Source organism: Centroberyx affinis, unplaced genomic scaffold, assembly GCF_046629955.1.
Source record: "Centroberyx affinis isolate AG114_WGS23_722 - 3 ecotype Tasmania unplaced genomic scaffold, CSIRO-AGI_Caff_v1 ptg001018l_1, whole genome shotgun sequence".
NCBI lineage: Eukaryota > Metazoa > Chordata > Actinopteri > Beryciformes > Berycidae > Centroberyx > Centroberyx affinis.
In genome coordinates this window covers 48,705-65,000 of record NW_027279578.1, presented here as the reverse complement: position 1 = coordinate 65,000, position 16,296 = coordinate 48,705, and the positions used below count along the sequence as shown (strand labels likewise).

The 16,296-nt window shown below is 40.0% G+C and overlaps 1 protein-coding gene across 1 annotated transcript in view; it reads right to left on the bottom strand.

The window, feature by feature from the left end:
* LOC139646915 (LIM/homeobox protein LMX-1.2-like) overlaps positions 1-15,004 on the bottom strand; it is a gene marked incomplete at its 5' end in the record, with an annotated part of 21,182 nt that extends 6,178 nt beyond the window's left edge. Inside the window, 4 exons of the mRNA XM_071522704.1 lie at positions 1,296-1,373; positions 2,970-3,148; positions 4,332-4,564; positions 14,860-15,004. Of these exons, the coding sequence (XP_071378805.1) occupies positions 1,296-1,373; positions 2,970-3,148; positions 4,332-4,564; positions 14,860-15,004 (635 nt within the window). The remainder of the gene's footprint in view (positions 1-1,295; positions 1,374-2,969; positions 3,149-4,331; positions 4,565-14,859) is intronic.
* Positions 15,005-16,296: the final 1,292 nt, after the last annotated feature.

The window sequence follows — 16,296 nt, the reverse complement described above, 5'->3', positions numbered from 1 at the left end:
GCCCCGCTCTCCCCTACGCTAACCATAGTTTAGTAGCACAAGGCACCGTTACATCACATACAGTGTGTCAGTAAATGTAGTTATAAGCTATTACAATTAAGTTGTTTCATAACCACTCAAAAATAACAATATGCTACTTAAGAATTACTTATAAATGACCATTAATCTAATTATAATCTACTATTTAACCTGGTATGAACTGCATAAAACCTTCCTATGATATTGGAGTGATAATGTACATGTATTTCGATAATTACTATCTATAGGGTGAAATTGGTTCTTTTGATTATAACTGATTATAAGACTCTATGGTGGTTGTATGACCATTAGTTGGTACATTAGAATATCATAAACAATGTTTCTAACATGCAAATCCCCATTGTAGTTGCTTCCTCTTACCCTTGGCTGGCTCAAACTTTAATCAGTGGCAGCAGTTTCATAAATGTATTGCATGTTTTGTTTGTAAACCCTTAAAATAAGTTGTAACTGCAGGTGTCAAAGATGTGTCATAGGGAAAAAAGAATGTTTGCATATTTGATTAAGTACTTAAAATGTACTTGAGTAAATGTGTTTAGTTACTTTCCATCCCTGGTAATAAGATAAGATGATATGAAACTTTAATGATCCCCATGGGGAACTTGGGTTGTTGCAGCAGCAAATGATGAGATAATGCAAAGTAAATAGAATGTAAATAGGAATACAGCAAACTGAGGTAATTAAACATAACGCAACCCTCAATTACAACACTCAATTACAAAACTAGACATATTAAGTAGAAATATATGCCTGTATGATGCACACCATCATACAGGATGTATGATGGTGTGTATAATAACAGTAGTAGAGGCTAAGAAAAAAATCACAGAAAAAATATCTACAATGTGAAATATATCAAAAATATGAAATATAAGTAGTGTGAAAATAAACAAAAATGCAATATAATATGCAGTATAATATACAGGATATATATACAGGATGTACAAAATGTGCATTGTATTAAAATTAATAGGTTTACAGAAAGCCATGCATATGTACAAAAGGTGTCACGGCATGCAGACATGTATTTTAAAAACATGTACTAGGGTTCCCACTCTGATCATGTAAAATTCCATGATTTTTCCTTGACTTTCCGTAATTAAGTCATAGCACTTGCAAGATAAAGAGATAGATAAGATGAATGTTCTCAAAAACCTCTCAAAATTCCATGATATTCCAGGAATTCCATGACCAGTGGGAACAGTGCTTTATATATGCAATGTGAATGACAGCTTGTTTTTTTGTATTGGCTTACTGACCTTGGCTCTCTGGTTCTGGAACCAGACTTGGACCACACGCACACTGAGGCCGGTCTCTGCTGCCAGTGTTTCTCTCACCTGGAAATCACAGCACATTCACACTCATTAGCCCTATTCACAAAGGACTAGTATTATGTGGGGGCCTCATGTCATTTATGAATAATCCCCTCCGACCTTGTACGGAATACTGAAATTCGTTAAAATCACACTTTTTTGTGCCCTGGATATTGTATAAGATCAAGATTTTACAATTTGTCACTTTCTGATTTAGCAAAGCAAAACAAGAAGTTTGCACTGAAAATGCATTCAAAACCTTCCTCTATAGCTTTCTCTACTGATGCTATCTTTCATGACAGGATTAAGATAGAAATTGGGCATCTAGGAGAAGAAGAAAAACAAATCTCGCGGCAAAAACAATTTACAGCTGAAATTACTGAGAGTTTAATCTGATGACTTAGTCTTCCCCAAAAACACTCCAGATAATTTGTACTGGAAATTTACAAATTACAGACGTGGCAGATTTGCAATGTAATTACAATCACCGACGATCTCCACAGTTATTGCAAATCACTGGACATCCCCTGGTAGTATTACTCCCATGCAAATAGGGCTGTAAACTAGCCAGGGATTTAAATTGCTTGCACTTGGAGAACAATGCTATGCCATAGATACTGTAGTAGAATCAGGTCCAATATTGTGAAATGAAGTGGGAAACCTCAAATTTGGGGCAAACCTCAAGTTAGATGTTGTCATTTGAAAAATCTGATGTTCTTCACATTTTCATTTGTGTTATCGCCCATAAACACAATTCCTGCTTTTAATGTGATTTCCTGATTAAATAAAGGACTGAATCAACAGAAAATGCAATAGTGTGACACCACCAATTGGACCGTTTGGTAAAGCTTTAAAAGGCCATTCTAGTGTTTAATAATGACATGATTTATTCATTTTTTTTTTCTTTAAAATATCACATCACATTTTGCTCAAGCTTCATTCTAGGCTCGGACCAATATTTGATATTATCGAATATCGCGATATTTCCTGCGATATATTTTATATTATATCCTGCGATATATATTTTATACATATATTTTACACATATATTCAGGAAATAACGCGATATTCGATAATACCAAATATTAAATAAATATTGAATATATCGCAGATAAAAAATAAATATAAAACATATTGCAGGAAATATTGCGATATTTCCTGCGATATATTTTATATATACATATATTCAGGAAATAACGCGATATTCGATAATATCAAATATTAAATAAATATTTAATATATCGCAGATAAAAAAATATATAATATATATTGCAGGAAATATTGTGATATTTCCTGGGATATAAAAAAAAAATAAAAAAAAGTCATACTTGAAGTGAAAAATGTGTCTTTTTAATTCAAGTGGGTTCCCTTTTCCAGTCAGCCTGTTTTTCTGGAAATAGCAGAAATGAGCAAATTATACCAAATTGTAGGCTGTTAATAATATTAATTATTATAATTATAGCCTATAAATGTGATGTGATTTGGAAGAAATAAAAAACAACCAAAAAAAAACGGACAAACACCCCCCACCCGTGATAACATCATATATCGCGATATTTTGGCGGGACAGTATCGCGATATTCAATATTGGAGAACGCCCAAGCCGACTTCATCCCTTACCTTTCTGCAGGGCTTGGAGGAGACCTCGAAGGAGGCCTTGAAGGCTCTCCTCTGTTGTGTGGTGAGGATGGTGCGCGGCCGTTTGGGCCGGCGAGGGTCTTTGCTGTCGTCACTTCCCTTCCCCTGGCCTCCTGGACACTTCTCCGGCTTCACGTCAAGGTCCTCATCCTCACTCTTCTCTGCAGCCAGCCACAGGAAACAGAAAAATGTGTTATTTTTTAAAATTTTATTCTATTGTTATTCCACTCAAATGGTCTTTTTTTCCTTTTATCAAGCAATTTGTTCTTCATTGCCGTAACTGAAATAAATAATGTTTAAATAAAATTGAAGGTTTGATTGAAAGTAAAGTAAATTTGTTTCCACTTATTGACTTTCAACAATTTCTCTGACGTTCACACTATCTTTGAAACTAATTTTTTTGCATGATTATCCTTAACATGACTCTTGATATGTGCATGTGAAATTGATCTCAATGTTTTATTCATTTAGGCTTTAATGACATCAGAGTGAGCCCTTATACTCTTGTAACAGTGGTGGTAGCCGTGCCCATAGACTGATGCTAACTTTTTATTACAGGCAATGTAAATGTGCAAGCCTATATTTTTTTTATATAAAGACAACACCCACTATAATGTGGAAATGCATCTGTAGTAGCCTATAATCTGAACCAGATGGTGCTAACCATAGTGGTTTGGCCCTCTGCCTTTGAATGGACAGGAACAATATGAAGAAATTAGTTGAGGCTCGCGTGTCTGTAGAATACAGAACACTGCGGCTCTCATTCACATCTAATTGACCTTATTCGCATGGCGGCCACCTGGAAGAGTGAGTCCAGCACAGCTCTGTCCTACTGTTGTGTATCAAGATACATCATACAAACATTTATCATTTCACAGATTCCCCTCTGAAAAACATATCTGAAAGAAATGGACCTCACAAAGGAATATGTTTACATTTTAACATATTTAGTTCTGTAGCTACCACAGTCTAGCCTATAGCTAGCTAGATTTAGCACCAAAGCACAAGAAATGCCTTAATAACCCATACTCCTTACTGAGTGGTAAGGCTAAGTAAAGTAAGTATTTCATGGTCCCGTCATGACCAACTCTAAAGTTAGGGTCTTACTCTTGGTTTTAGCTTTGCACTCTTAGACTGGGGACACACTAGAGGATTATTGGGCTAATTCACACCAGATGTGCCCAGTTTACAGTGAGGTGAGTGGAGACCAACAGCCATGGAGAGCCCAGTTTACAATGAGATCAGTCTGTTGTTTTTATTGGTAACAGGTTGGAGATTACAGCTGGTGACATCAGCAGTAGGATAAGCGTTTTCGAAAGTCTTCTTGTGTGTCCCCAGCCTTACCTGAGTCCGAGTTTTCGGGGCTGACTGTGCTGAGGAGGTCCCGCTCCCTCTCGTAGTCGCTCTTGCACAGTAGCTGGCCTTCTTTCAGGACAAACTCGTCGCCTTTGCACAGCTGCCGCTCACAGACGCAGCAGCAGAAGCAGCCGAGGTGGTAAACGCTCTCGAGGGCTCGCATCACGAACTCGGTGGGCGCGATCTTCTCGAGGCAGCCGTTGCATTTGGTGGCGAACAACCTGCGGAGACAACGGAGGGAGAAGAGTGTTAACAAGATGGGTGTGTGGTGAATTTAAGCTGAAAGGGTTAGAGTTTCTACAGCATGTACGAGTCATGAGTCGTAAGCAAAAAACAAGTGAGCAGTCCCGTTGATATGAGCTGAGCAACTGTGAAAGTGCTGATGCTGCTGGCCTTCAACACTCCACTTCAAACTGAACTGGCTCTGGCATGGACAGTGTTAACTAATTTGAGATGATCAGTTTGCATTACAAATAGGTTAGCTTCCTGATTAGAGCATATTCCAAGAATCCCCATCATTCACAAGTATAACAGCATTGGCAATCTTGGGGGCACACTGCAAGGCAAATCTGCATCAACGTGTCTGATAGTTGCTGGACAACCACTTATCTGGCCTTCAGATCTACAGATGTACCGGGCAGGCAAGCAGCCTTCTATATGCTTTGTAGGGGACAGTCAACAAAGAGAGCCATGACATTGATGAATCATATAAATAAATAGCACAGAGAAAGCACCAGGGAAGCTATTGTCATGGTGATTAAGGTCTATCTAGGGCGTTTAAGGATGGATAAGCAAACTAGCAGCACGTGCGATTCTGGACATGCAAGATGGCTGGGGAATCACCCTGGAGACCATTTAGAAAGGCATCTGTTTTGCTATCTGCAGCAGACTCGAGATCCAATCTCTCTGAGCTGATGAGCATGGTGATGCTCCAGGTGCTGAACTGGAAAAAAAATCACTTTTGAAAGATGAGATGAGTGCAGCTCAGTGGTTGATATGGGGTGCCATGCCATTGTTCCGACGACCCATTATTCCGAAACCCCAATAGTCTGAAAACTCCATGCCTGGCTCCATCCACAACCGTGGCTTCTGACAGCCTTGACTGTAAGCTTGCTCTAACCCTAACCTCAGTGACCCCATGCCTCAACCCAACCACCTCCGGGATAACGGGCTGTCGGACAAATGGGCTTTCGGTCTAATGGGTGGACATTTTTCAGACTATTGGGGTTTCAGAATAATGGGCCGTCAGAACAATGGGCAGTCCCCTGATGCGGGAGGTTGGGCACTTAAAAAGTTCTTTGCCATTACTGGACTTGACGTTTGAGCACGGATTGCACCACTGACATTGTGAACCATTGAAATTATAACTTCACAGTGATCAAAACTATATAAGAGTCATTCTACTCTTAAGAGACAGGATGTTTCCATAAGATTCCCAGACAGTGAGGTGTGAACCAGTGCTTCACCAAAAACATAAGGCAAAACTAATCTGAAGACTAATCTCAAAGATTTTATGTCATCCTGTGTGTTCTGTTTCACTATGCTCGACGCCTCATGGTGTTCCCCACTTATGGTAATGACTGAAGACACATGATTTTAATAATGTGCTCAGCATCTGTCCCCAGAATCAGGGTTCCTTGAGGCCAATGAGAACCAGCATTGTGAGAGCATGATGGTGGAGATACTGTATAGTGGGAGGGGTAGATGCTCTAGAACACTGATTCTCAAAGTGGGGTCCGGGGACCACCAGGGGCCCTTGAGAGGGTTCCAGGGGGTCCCTATAGCAAATTCATTAATTGTTAAACTTCAGCATTATTTCATTTACAAGAAGATAATGTAGAAGAATGATTGTATTGATCATAGTTCCACTGTTATCTCTCTACCTACAATACAGATAGTCATGGATTTCTGGACAAAATCATATTTAACAATATGAATATTCTCAGATTTGGGCCCCAGAGACAAAATCTCATCAAATGGGGGGTTTGTGGCCCTAATGTGGACTAAATTAGGGGTCCTTGATATGAAAAAGATTGAGAATCACTGCTCTAGAAAATAAGTTAAAGTTAAAGTTTAAGATTGCTCGTCCCCTTACACCAGTAAGGAAGTGTTACAAGTCTCCTTTAGGAGAACTCTATTGTCTCCTTCCTTCTTGTCACTTTTGACAAACTGGCTAATCTTATTGCTGATTATGTTTGACTTGCTCTCACCTTGCATTATTCTGGGTCCTGTAATTTCCACTTGTCCCTTGAGGGATCTTCCTGGCCACTGTCCCTGACTGTAACGCAGAGTTTCCCATCAGCAAAGGAGCCTCTGAGCTTCATTCTTAGTGGGCTTGGTTCAGACTATCCATGCATGACTCTCCTTCTATGTTCCTTAATGAAGAATAGTGGAATAAGCAGGGAATGAACACCTAGCACCAGCTATACTGACTACCTCGCTGCATTAAGTTACCCTAAGATTTATTGCCTTGTATGGCCGGTTCCATGAGCGACGAGGAGGCGGGCAGAAGAAGCAGCCAAGAAACAGCCAACAAAAACAACAACCACTAGTTCTACTCAGTATGTCCAACCTGCAATAAAACATTCCCAAAGTGGCCTGTACAGTCACAAAATTTGATGTACAATTTATTCATAAGCATGTATGTGTTTATAGCAGAGGGATCTCTTAGCTTCCTCACTTAGATCTCCTGCTGCTAGTCACCATCTGACAGGGCTGGGCCTTCAAAATAGAGCCATCCGATTGACACAAAAACTGCACAGTGCAAAAGATAGATCCTACTTGAAAATCCCTCCTTGGCCTCTGACACATTTGCCTCTTTTTTTGAAGCAGATATGCTTGGCTTAAAGTGAGCAGGGGGAATTCTCTACACTGATGATATTTTAAGGAGGTCAAAAAAGAGCCCAAAAAAGTAGACATTTGGTTAAAGAGATTCCTAAGAATTATGTGACATATCACTTAAGTTCAGAGCCAGATGGCCTTGAAGCTTTTTTGCTACTCCTTTCAGGGTCTTCTGCATATCCCAACTCCCACAACGTACATGCATGCACACACAAATGTACGCATTCATTCCAATCTCCCTGACATATAAAGACATTTATTAACACTATGATTAATGTGCTAGGATGAATAAGGGATTGGTCGCCATGTATGGGCTAATGCATCACAGCAGCACAGGAAATTAGACTCGACTCACATGACATCAATGAAATTGAGTCTATATACAGCCAACGTTTATATTACCTATTTCAAATTAAATATCTTATAACCTACACATCTCAACCAGACTTGGGAAACATAATTGTCTCCAGTCTGATTGAGAATTCAAAATAACTGTAATTCCCTCACCTAAACATTGAATCAACAGAGACACTATGTTTCAGTCAGGTTGGGGAGATAATACACAACCTCCAAATCTTCTATACTTGAACTAGTCCCTATCAAATTAGTAAAGCAACTCCTCCCTGTACTGAATGCCTTTGTATCCAAAATAACCAATGCTGCATCAGCAACTGGTACTGGCTGTGTCCCACAAGCATTAAAGACAGCTGAGAATAAAGGCATCTTGGAAAATCCAACCTTGACACCAGTGACCTGAAAAATTACAGACCTATCCAAGCCACCATCCATATCTAAACTACTAGAGAAGGCTGTTGCCCATTAACTCACTACATATTTACATTCAAACAATATTCAGACCTGTGAACCTTTGCATTCTAGCTCGAGACACTGCCACTCCACTGGGAATGGAATGGTTAAAGCTTTAAATGGTATCTTACAGTACTACCATCCAAAATGTGATGTCTGTAATGTTGACTTCAGTGGTTTGGTTCTTTCCTAGTTCCTGTTCGCAACTCTCCGATAGATTTTGGTTTGTCCAACTAAATGATGATTACTCAAAAAACGACATACGTACTCACTAGGCACTTTCATTTGGAAATACAACGCAGGTTTTCACTGTCATGCAAATGATACTCAAGGACACACCACAATGCTCCTGCCTTGAAGCATGTGTTTCAGACATAAAGCTTTAGTGACAAATAATTTCCCACTCTACTTGAATGCACGCTGAATCATATTTTAGACCCAAAGATGCTCAGAAACAGCAGGTCTGACATACTGTATGTGTCTCTTAAAGCAGTGATTCTCAACTTTTTTCATTAAAGGACCCCTAATTTAATCCACATTAGGGCCACGGACCCCCATTTGATGAGATTTTGTCTCTTAGACCCAAATCTGAGAATATTTTTATTGCTAGATATGATTTTGTCCAGAATTTCATGACTATTTGTATTGTAGGTAGATATCAGTGAAACTATGATCAAAACAGTCATTCTTACATTCTCTAATTGTGTTAATCTCTTGTAAATGAAGTAATAGTGAAGTTTAACAATTCATCAATTTGCTGGGGACCCCCTGGAACCCCTTTCAAGGACCACTGGTGGTCCCCGGACCCCACGTTGAGAACCACTGTTTTAAAGGACTACTCTGACTTTTTGGAAGTTTAGCCCATTGGTCACCTTACAAATATGTGATGAGAAGATTGTAGGCTTGGGCGATATTCAAAATGTAACATCACGATACAGTTGCAGCAAAATATTGCGATATTAATATGCATCTTATTATGAATATGAATATTAAAGAGTTGGTGTTCATTTCACAAAATTGAATGAGACTGTGTTAGATGAGGATCATGTCCTCTGTCCTTTCTCTGTGCATTGGGTTCGACAGAAAATCCTCCGTTGATAGTACACTTACTGATATTATTGCTTTCTCCAGATGTCTTTTCATCTAAAGCTTTCATCTTACATCTGGTTCACTGTTTATTTCTTTTTTTTTTCAGTTTTTTGCAAGTCAATGTTGAGGGTAAATGACTCATGCAGAGGTAGCTGTTTTTTTTTTTTCATATTCTATCTTCAAAATGCACATGTTGAGATGTTGCGATGCCTGAAACATTGTCAAAATGGACACAAATGTCATGTCCCAGTGCATAATGTTGTGTATAACATGGGGAATTATGAAAGCAATAAGCAAAAGCCCGAAGCACAAATCAATACTCTGTTAATACATAATTATAAACTGTTACGTTCACCTCCACACCGCCTTTGGCAGCCTTGTTGCACAAAACATTTGATAACCAGATGTGTCCACGCTGAATTTCCACGCAATTTCTGAGTAATTATTTTTAACCCTTTCAAACCTCAACTTTCTTCTGTGTATTTTTGAAAGGCTTTTTGATGCTGTAATGGAGCCCGAGGAGGCCCCGCTCAAAGGGGGCGAATCAGATGGAAAGAAAAAGGGACATTTTTCCAACCGCTCCCTCCACAACCACCTAACGAGCCAGTATGCTGCCCTACAAAGAGGAAGTGGGTGTTATTAAAGAAAAGCTTAAGCTCAGAATGGACGCAATGCCTCAGATGAGGGACTATTACTGGACCAAGATGTTCTGAGTGTGGTCCGCTTTGACAAAGTCAAGATGCCTGACAGATTTTTTTTTTTTCCATTAACTCTTATCAAAGACGGCATCAAATAAGCCACACGTCAATTCCAAATGTTTGGGGCGGCACAAGCTTCGCTGGAAAAATTAATTTGCCCATAAGGAGAAAGGTGACATTGTTGTACTTTTGGAGACAGATTATAAGATAAATAATATTCTGACCTGGTGAAACAATGTAAAGTATATCAAAGAAATACAAAATAATGATGGTGAACATATAAAGGAGTGGTGATAGCCAAATAATAAAAGTAGGTTTTTAAATGGAAGGTCACCGACTGCAATTCTCAAGATTGTCTTGGAAAGGCAAAATGAATGAGAAAACTCTTCCTTTCCCTTAATCTGTACTGCCACAGCGCACATGGCCAAAGCATCTAACCCAGTTTTTCTCAACCTTGTTCATATCAAGGACCCCAATTTAGTCCACATTAGGGCCACAGACCCCCATATGATGAGATTTTCTCTCTCTGACCCAAATCTGAGAATATTTTTATTGTCAGACCTGATTTTTTCCAGAATTCCCTTACTATCTGTATTGTAGGTAGAGAGATAACGGCAAAATATGATCACAATAGTCATTCTTCTACATTCTCTAATTGTGTAAATTAAATAATGTTGAATTCTTCAATTTGCTGGGGACCCCCTGGAATCCCCTCAAGGACCCCCGGTGGTCCCTGGACCCCATGTTGAGAACCACTGCAGTATATGAGTGTCAAGAAGGTCATCGCTGAAAAAGAATGTCTTGTCAACCTTTGCTGTATAAATAAAGGATACAAAAATAAAAGAAGGGAGAAATGTGTACCTGAATGATGTCATCATAAGACTTTTTAGACAGGGATGCAGCATCATCATGAATTGCTACCATGATTAAAAGTTAAGAGTTATCTGTTTTGAATGAGTTGACCTGCCCCAGGAGGCCCCTACAATCCACTTTAAATCCAATCTTAATGCAGATCCCATTAACGGTCACCTAATTACACAGAGTGAAAGGCTAACTAGGCCAGTTAGAGGGAGAGTAAGATGCAGATGAGCTCCATCAGTTTGCACCAGCATCGCATGGAAGCACATAGCGCTAACTGTGAGGACAAATGATACCGAATAAAATGTGTGTGTGTGTGTGTGTGTGTGTAGTGAACAACCAAACCGCCCAAGACAGCTAAATCACCAACTTGTTTCTCAGTGCATTAGCATGTTAAAAGTCTTTACAGTGAGCTGCTTTGTTTTGAATTAAGCTCCCAGCAGGTAGTAAAAGGAGAAAGAGACTGCTGCTCACTAGGCCAGTGATTCTCAACCTTTTTAATATCAAGGACCCCTCATTTAGTCCACATTAGGGCCACGGACCCCCATTTGATGAGATTTCTTCTCTCGGACCCACATCTGAGAAAATTTTTTATTGTTAGATATGATTTTGTCCTGAATTCCATGACTATCTGTATTGAAGGTACAGAGATAACAGTGAAAGACAATCAAAAATAGTAATTCTTCTACATTCTCTAATTGTGTTAACTCTATAATGGTGAAGTTGAATAATTCATCAATTTGCTGGGGACCCCCTGGAACCCCCTCAAGGACCCCACGTTGAGAACCATTGCACTAGGCTACTGAGTGTTTGGTGGAGGTAGAGAGAGAAAATGTTTTATCATCAGATGACTTTCCCATGCTTCACAAGTCAGAGACGTTTTCTATAGTCGTAGCAGTCAAAAAAAAAAACCCATAAAAACCCCCCAAAACAGGTGCGGTGTTGTCTCTTTCAGAAATGAGAGGGGTATAGCCTATATGCATACATTTCATCATTCATTCATCATTGTTGGGGTGCATAGAAGTGGATTAGGGCTATAGATGTGGTATGATGACTTCAGGCTGAAGGGAGGGAGTGCAACTAACAAGTGGAGCCAAGACTCTGATTCAAGACCGGGCCACAGTCACAGCCAACACAAATCTCTATAGACACATTCTTCTGCCCAACAGTTCAGAGCAAAAGCGAGAAAACTCCTGAGAGAGAGAGAGAGAGAGAGCGGGGAGAGAAAAAAATGGGGGAGGTCAAAGTGGGAGGAAAAGATAGAGAGGGGACAAAAGAGCAAAAGAGAGAGAGTTGTGAGGAGGAAGAATAAATGTGTGGGGGGGGAGTTAAAGGAGGGGTGGAGGCGGCGGCCCTCCGTGAAGTGAAGAGATCCTTTCTTTTCTTTACCTCTTCGTCCTCTTACCTCCTGGTAGGTTAAAGGAACACACCATTTGGCACCGTGTTGGGTGATAGTAGGTGACTAGCATTATCGAAAAAAGTGAGAAAATGAGAACTTGTAGCAGCTCTAAAGCTAAATGGAAAGTAATCTTAAATGATATGTGTCTAAGTCTGGTAGTTCTGTGTAAGAGATTGGTAAAATTTACACAAAATATGATAACAAAATAAGACTTTTTTGACCTTGGACTGCTTTCCCTGTTTCTATAGGAAGTGAAGGAGGTGGGCAATAAGAGATGTATGGCTGCACAGTGGATGAATATGTGGTTAACACAAGAACTGACAATATAAATATCTCCAAAAACCACCACAAGGTCACTTTTTACTGTACGCAATTTAGAAACGATGAAATAACATTTTATATTCTCCATTTTCAGAAACATATGTTACCTCATTTGGACATAAAAACCACTAAAAACTTCACTAAAAGGTCAGGCTTCTCACTTTGGATATATGCTAGTATCACTCAGCATAGTTTATGCTAAAGTGTTAGCATGGAGCCTACTATCACTCAACAGAGTGTATGCTAAAGTATTAGCATGGAGCCTACTATCATTCAGCATAGTTTATGCTAAAGTATTAGCATGGAGCCTACTATCACTCAGCATAGTTTATGCTAAAGTATTAGCATGGAGCCTACTATCACTCAGCAGAGTTTATGCTAAAGTATTAGCATATCACTCAGCATTATGCTAAAGTATAAGAATTGAGCTACTATCACTCAGCATAGTTTATGCTAAAGTATTAGCATTGAGCCTACTATCACAGTGTATTGTTACTATGTTTTCAGATTGACCACCATGTATTTTTCAGTTTATCCAATGTGTTTTGAATGGATTTCATAAGCCAACCTTTCTCACCCCACAGAAGACCATAATCCTTCAACTGGAGTTAAAACATTAAAATCACCAAAATTGGAGTTACAAGGTCTGACACAATAACATCAGTATGCTAAAGTGTGAGCATGGAGCACCAGAGTCAATGATCTCCCAGAGACACATGGATGATTTTGGTGTCTATGTTCTCATGGGGCAATCTCCCAAAAACTTGGTGTATTCCTTTAAGTCTGGCACACATGGTAAAATGACTTGGGTAACTGAAACAACAGAGAGTGGTAGGGGCAGCCAAATCCAGTATACAGCCTGGCAGGAGGGTTAAGGGAGGAGGGAGGAGAGAAGGGCAGGATAGAGAGATGACGGGAGGAGAGGAGGAGGAAGGAGGTAGCGGTAGGGCAGGTACATAAGGGCTCAGTGTTTGGACAGCTGCACTCCTCCTCTCTTGGTGTGGTTTCCCCCACTCTATTCAGCAGCTCTTTCTCTCCCCTATCTACCTCCCTCTGTCTCTCTCACTTTCTCTTTTCTTTCAACCTCTACCTCTCTCTGCCTGTCTATTCAGAAGCTGACGTTTACACAGTGCCACCACCGGCTAATGGAGAAAGGATGAGAGAGAGAGAGAGAGAGAGAGAGAGAGAGAGGGGGAGAGAGAGAGAGAGAGAGAGAGAGAGAGAGAGAGAGAGTTGAAGATGCAGAGAGATTAACAAATAATCTATGTTATTATAGATGACATATTTTTTCAAAACATATAATTAATTTCTTATTATATATATTGGTGATTATTTCATATTGTTTATTAGGTCTACATTTTTTCACACCAAATAATCATCTCAATATGATTTGAATGACATTTTTGAAATTGAAATGAATTTGAAATTTTGTTACTGATAAGCAGTCGTGACAATAAAGTAACTCAATTGAGAATTGAATTAAATATGTATTATCACTGTCACAACTTCAGACAAGAGGGAAATTAACAATGGAAAAAAAATTTGCTAAATGTGTCTATTGATTCAGTGATCGATTAGCATATTATTGAACATGGGTGACAAGGAACGGCACACAGAAAGCAACCAGCCAAAACAAAAAAATTAATGCATTTCGTAAACTGAAACAAAAAAAGATTAAAAGCACCGAGAACGTACATAATGATAAAATAATGAGAGACAAAACATCTATGATTGATGAATTAAAATAGCTGTGTCACTGACAAAAGCCATCGCCTAAAAACCTGAAAACATTTACAGCTTGGCAGCACATGTTGCATTATGGCTTCTTTTAAAACAAAAAGCAGGCTCACAGTATGTTTGGTGTCCCTGTAACCCTGAAGACCAGATGGGTAAGAGTGGCAAAAGGGAGAGAACGATTTGATGTGTCAGCATGAAGAGGAGTTGAACCTTTTTCTAGGAACACTGTTTGCAATGCTCAGTTTTTAACATATGCTCTAGTGCAGTGGTCTCCAGAGGTGGGGACTCAGGTCTCATGACTTGGACTCGAGTGACAATTTTAATTGCTTGAGACTTGACTTGATGCATGAAGAGAAGACCTGAGACTTGACTTGACTTGGGTTCTGCTGACTTGGAAGTTGACTTTGACTTGTACTTTGATGACTTGAAAACCTTCCTAAAGTCTTGACAAAAGATATTGGATTGAAAATTCCTAGATATTTAGTTTTCTTTAAGATATTAAATTGATACTGGACTCTTGATTTGTTCTGACTTGACTTGCTGTTCTACATTTAGACTTGAGACTTGACATTAATGACATGGACTTGACTTGGTGATCTACATTTAGACTTGGGACTTAACTTGAGACTTGTGCCTCAAGACTTGAGACTGACTTGGGACTCGAGCAAAGTTGACTTGGTCACACCTCTCCAATCATGTGCCATTGAGAGCTACGTTCATGCAGGTTTTCTTTCCATCTCTGGCACATTGTTGGAGACCACTGTGCCTTAGAGACTCTGAGATCAGTGTGTTCCTTAGAGACTCTGAGACCAGTATGTTCCTTAGAGACTCTGAGACCAGTATGTCCCTTAGAGACTCTGAGACCAGTATGTTTCTTAGAGACTCTGAGACCAGTATGTTCCTTAGAGACTCTGAGGGAGAGGGGGGATTGCACAAACAGAGCGGCAAGGTCAGAGCTTTTGAACGCAATGGATATTTTCATAAATGCAGCTCGCCTAACCCTCTGACCCAAACCCAGGACCCATGAGTGAAAACAAACAGTAATATGAGGGAGCTCTGTGGAGGATAAGGTCAACGAGGAGGAGGGTAAACTCAACCTCCTTCCCTGTCAATGTCACCTTAAAGCTGCACTAGGCAACTTTGCACCAGGTGGCAATGGGAGATAACTTTTTGAATTTTTGAAAGCTTGAAGGACTTCATTACTCAGAAACCATGTAATGCGATGTCAGTAAATTGCAAACTCCTTGGATTTAAATTTATACTTCTTAGGACCGGAAGAGGATTAGGGCCACATGTGAAAAATGCATTTGAGTTGGGGTTTAAAGTCAGAATTCAGAGTTTTGAATTCTGAGTTTAAAGTCAAAATTCTGAGAAAAAAGTCAGAACTTTATTCTCAGAATTCTAACTTAATTCTCAGAATCCTGACTTTAAAATCAGAACTCAAATACATTTTCATACAAGTCTTGAAGAGGTTCTGCAATGTTTGCTGAGTCCAGCTTTCTCTAGATGGAGTGCTGACTCTGCTGTTTAGGAGAAAGTTCCGGATTTCACTCTTACATTTCAATTTGTCACACCTGACACCAGCAGCCCCGATTTGTGAATTAAGATGATAAGATGGCTGTATTTTTTTACAGCTTTTTTTAAATTTTAGAATCTTGCCTTGCGCAGCTTTAATCTGTGGGACGGACAGAACGCTTGTACCAACTGTGGGTTAATGAAAACTCCTCAGCGGCTCATTTCAACAAGGACCCGGCCCCCCACCGCTACGGGCCACCTCTCTGGAGGTGCCTCCTTGACCCCCTGGCCCTGTGCCCTATGGTTCCACACTGCCCCAGCGGCTTAACAAGCATCTGAAAGAGATACAGGATTAATGAGGATAAGGGCGGCGGAGAGAGGATGAAGGAGTAAAAACAGACTGTGTGTGTTCCTTCACTGTTCTCTTGTTTGTTCTCCCTCTTTAGGGAGCCGGGTGACCTCAAGAAGGAGGCTGGGTGGGTGGGTGCCGGCTTGGGGTAGCAGCTTGTTGGAGTTTTAATTAGTAGGAGTAATCAGGAGATTATTGTGAAGGAGGCTGGGAAAATAAAAGCAGGATTGGGAGGCGGGGGGTGCGCTGTTTGCTCAGCCAAAGCTCAAGAAGTCAGACGAAGGCCTCAAGATTCTCTGGGGGCTCAGTTCAAAATTTTTCATCGGGTGGTGGGGAAAT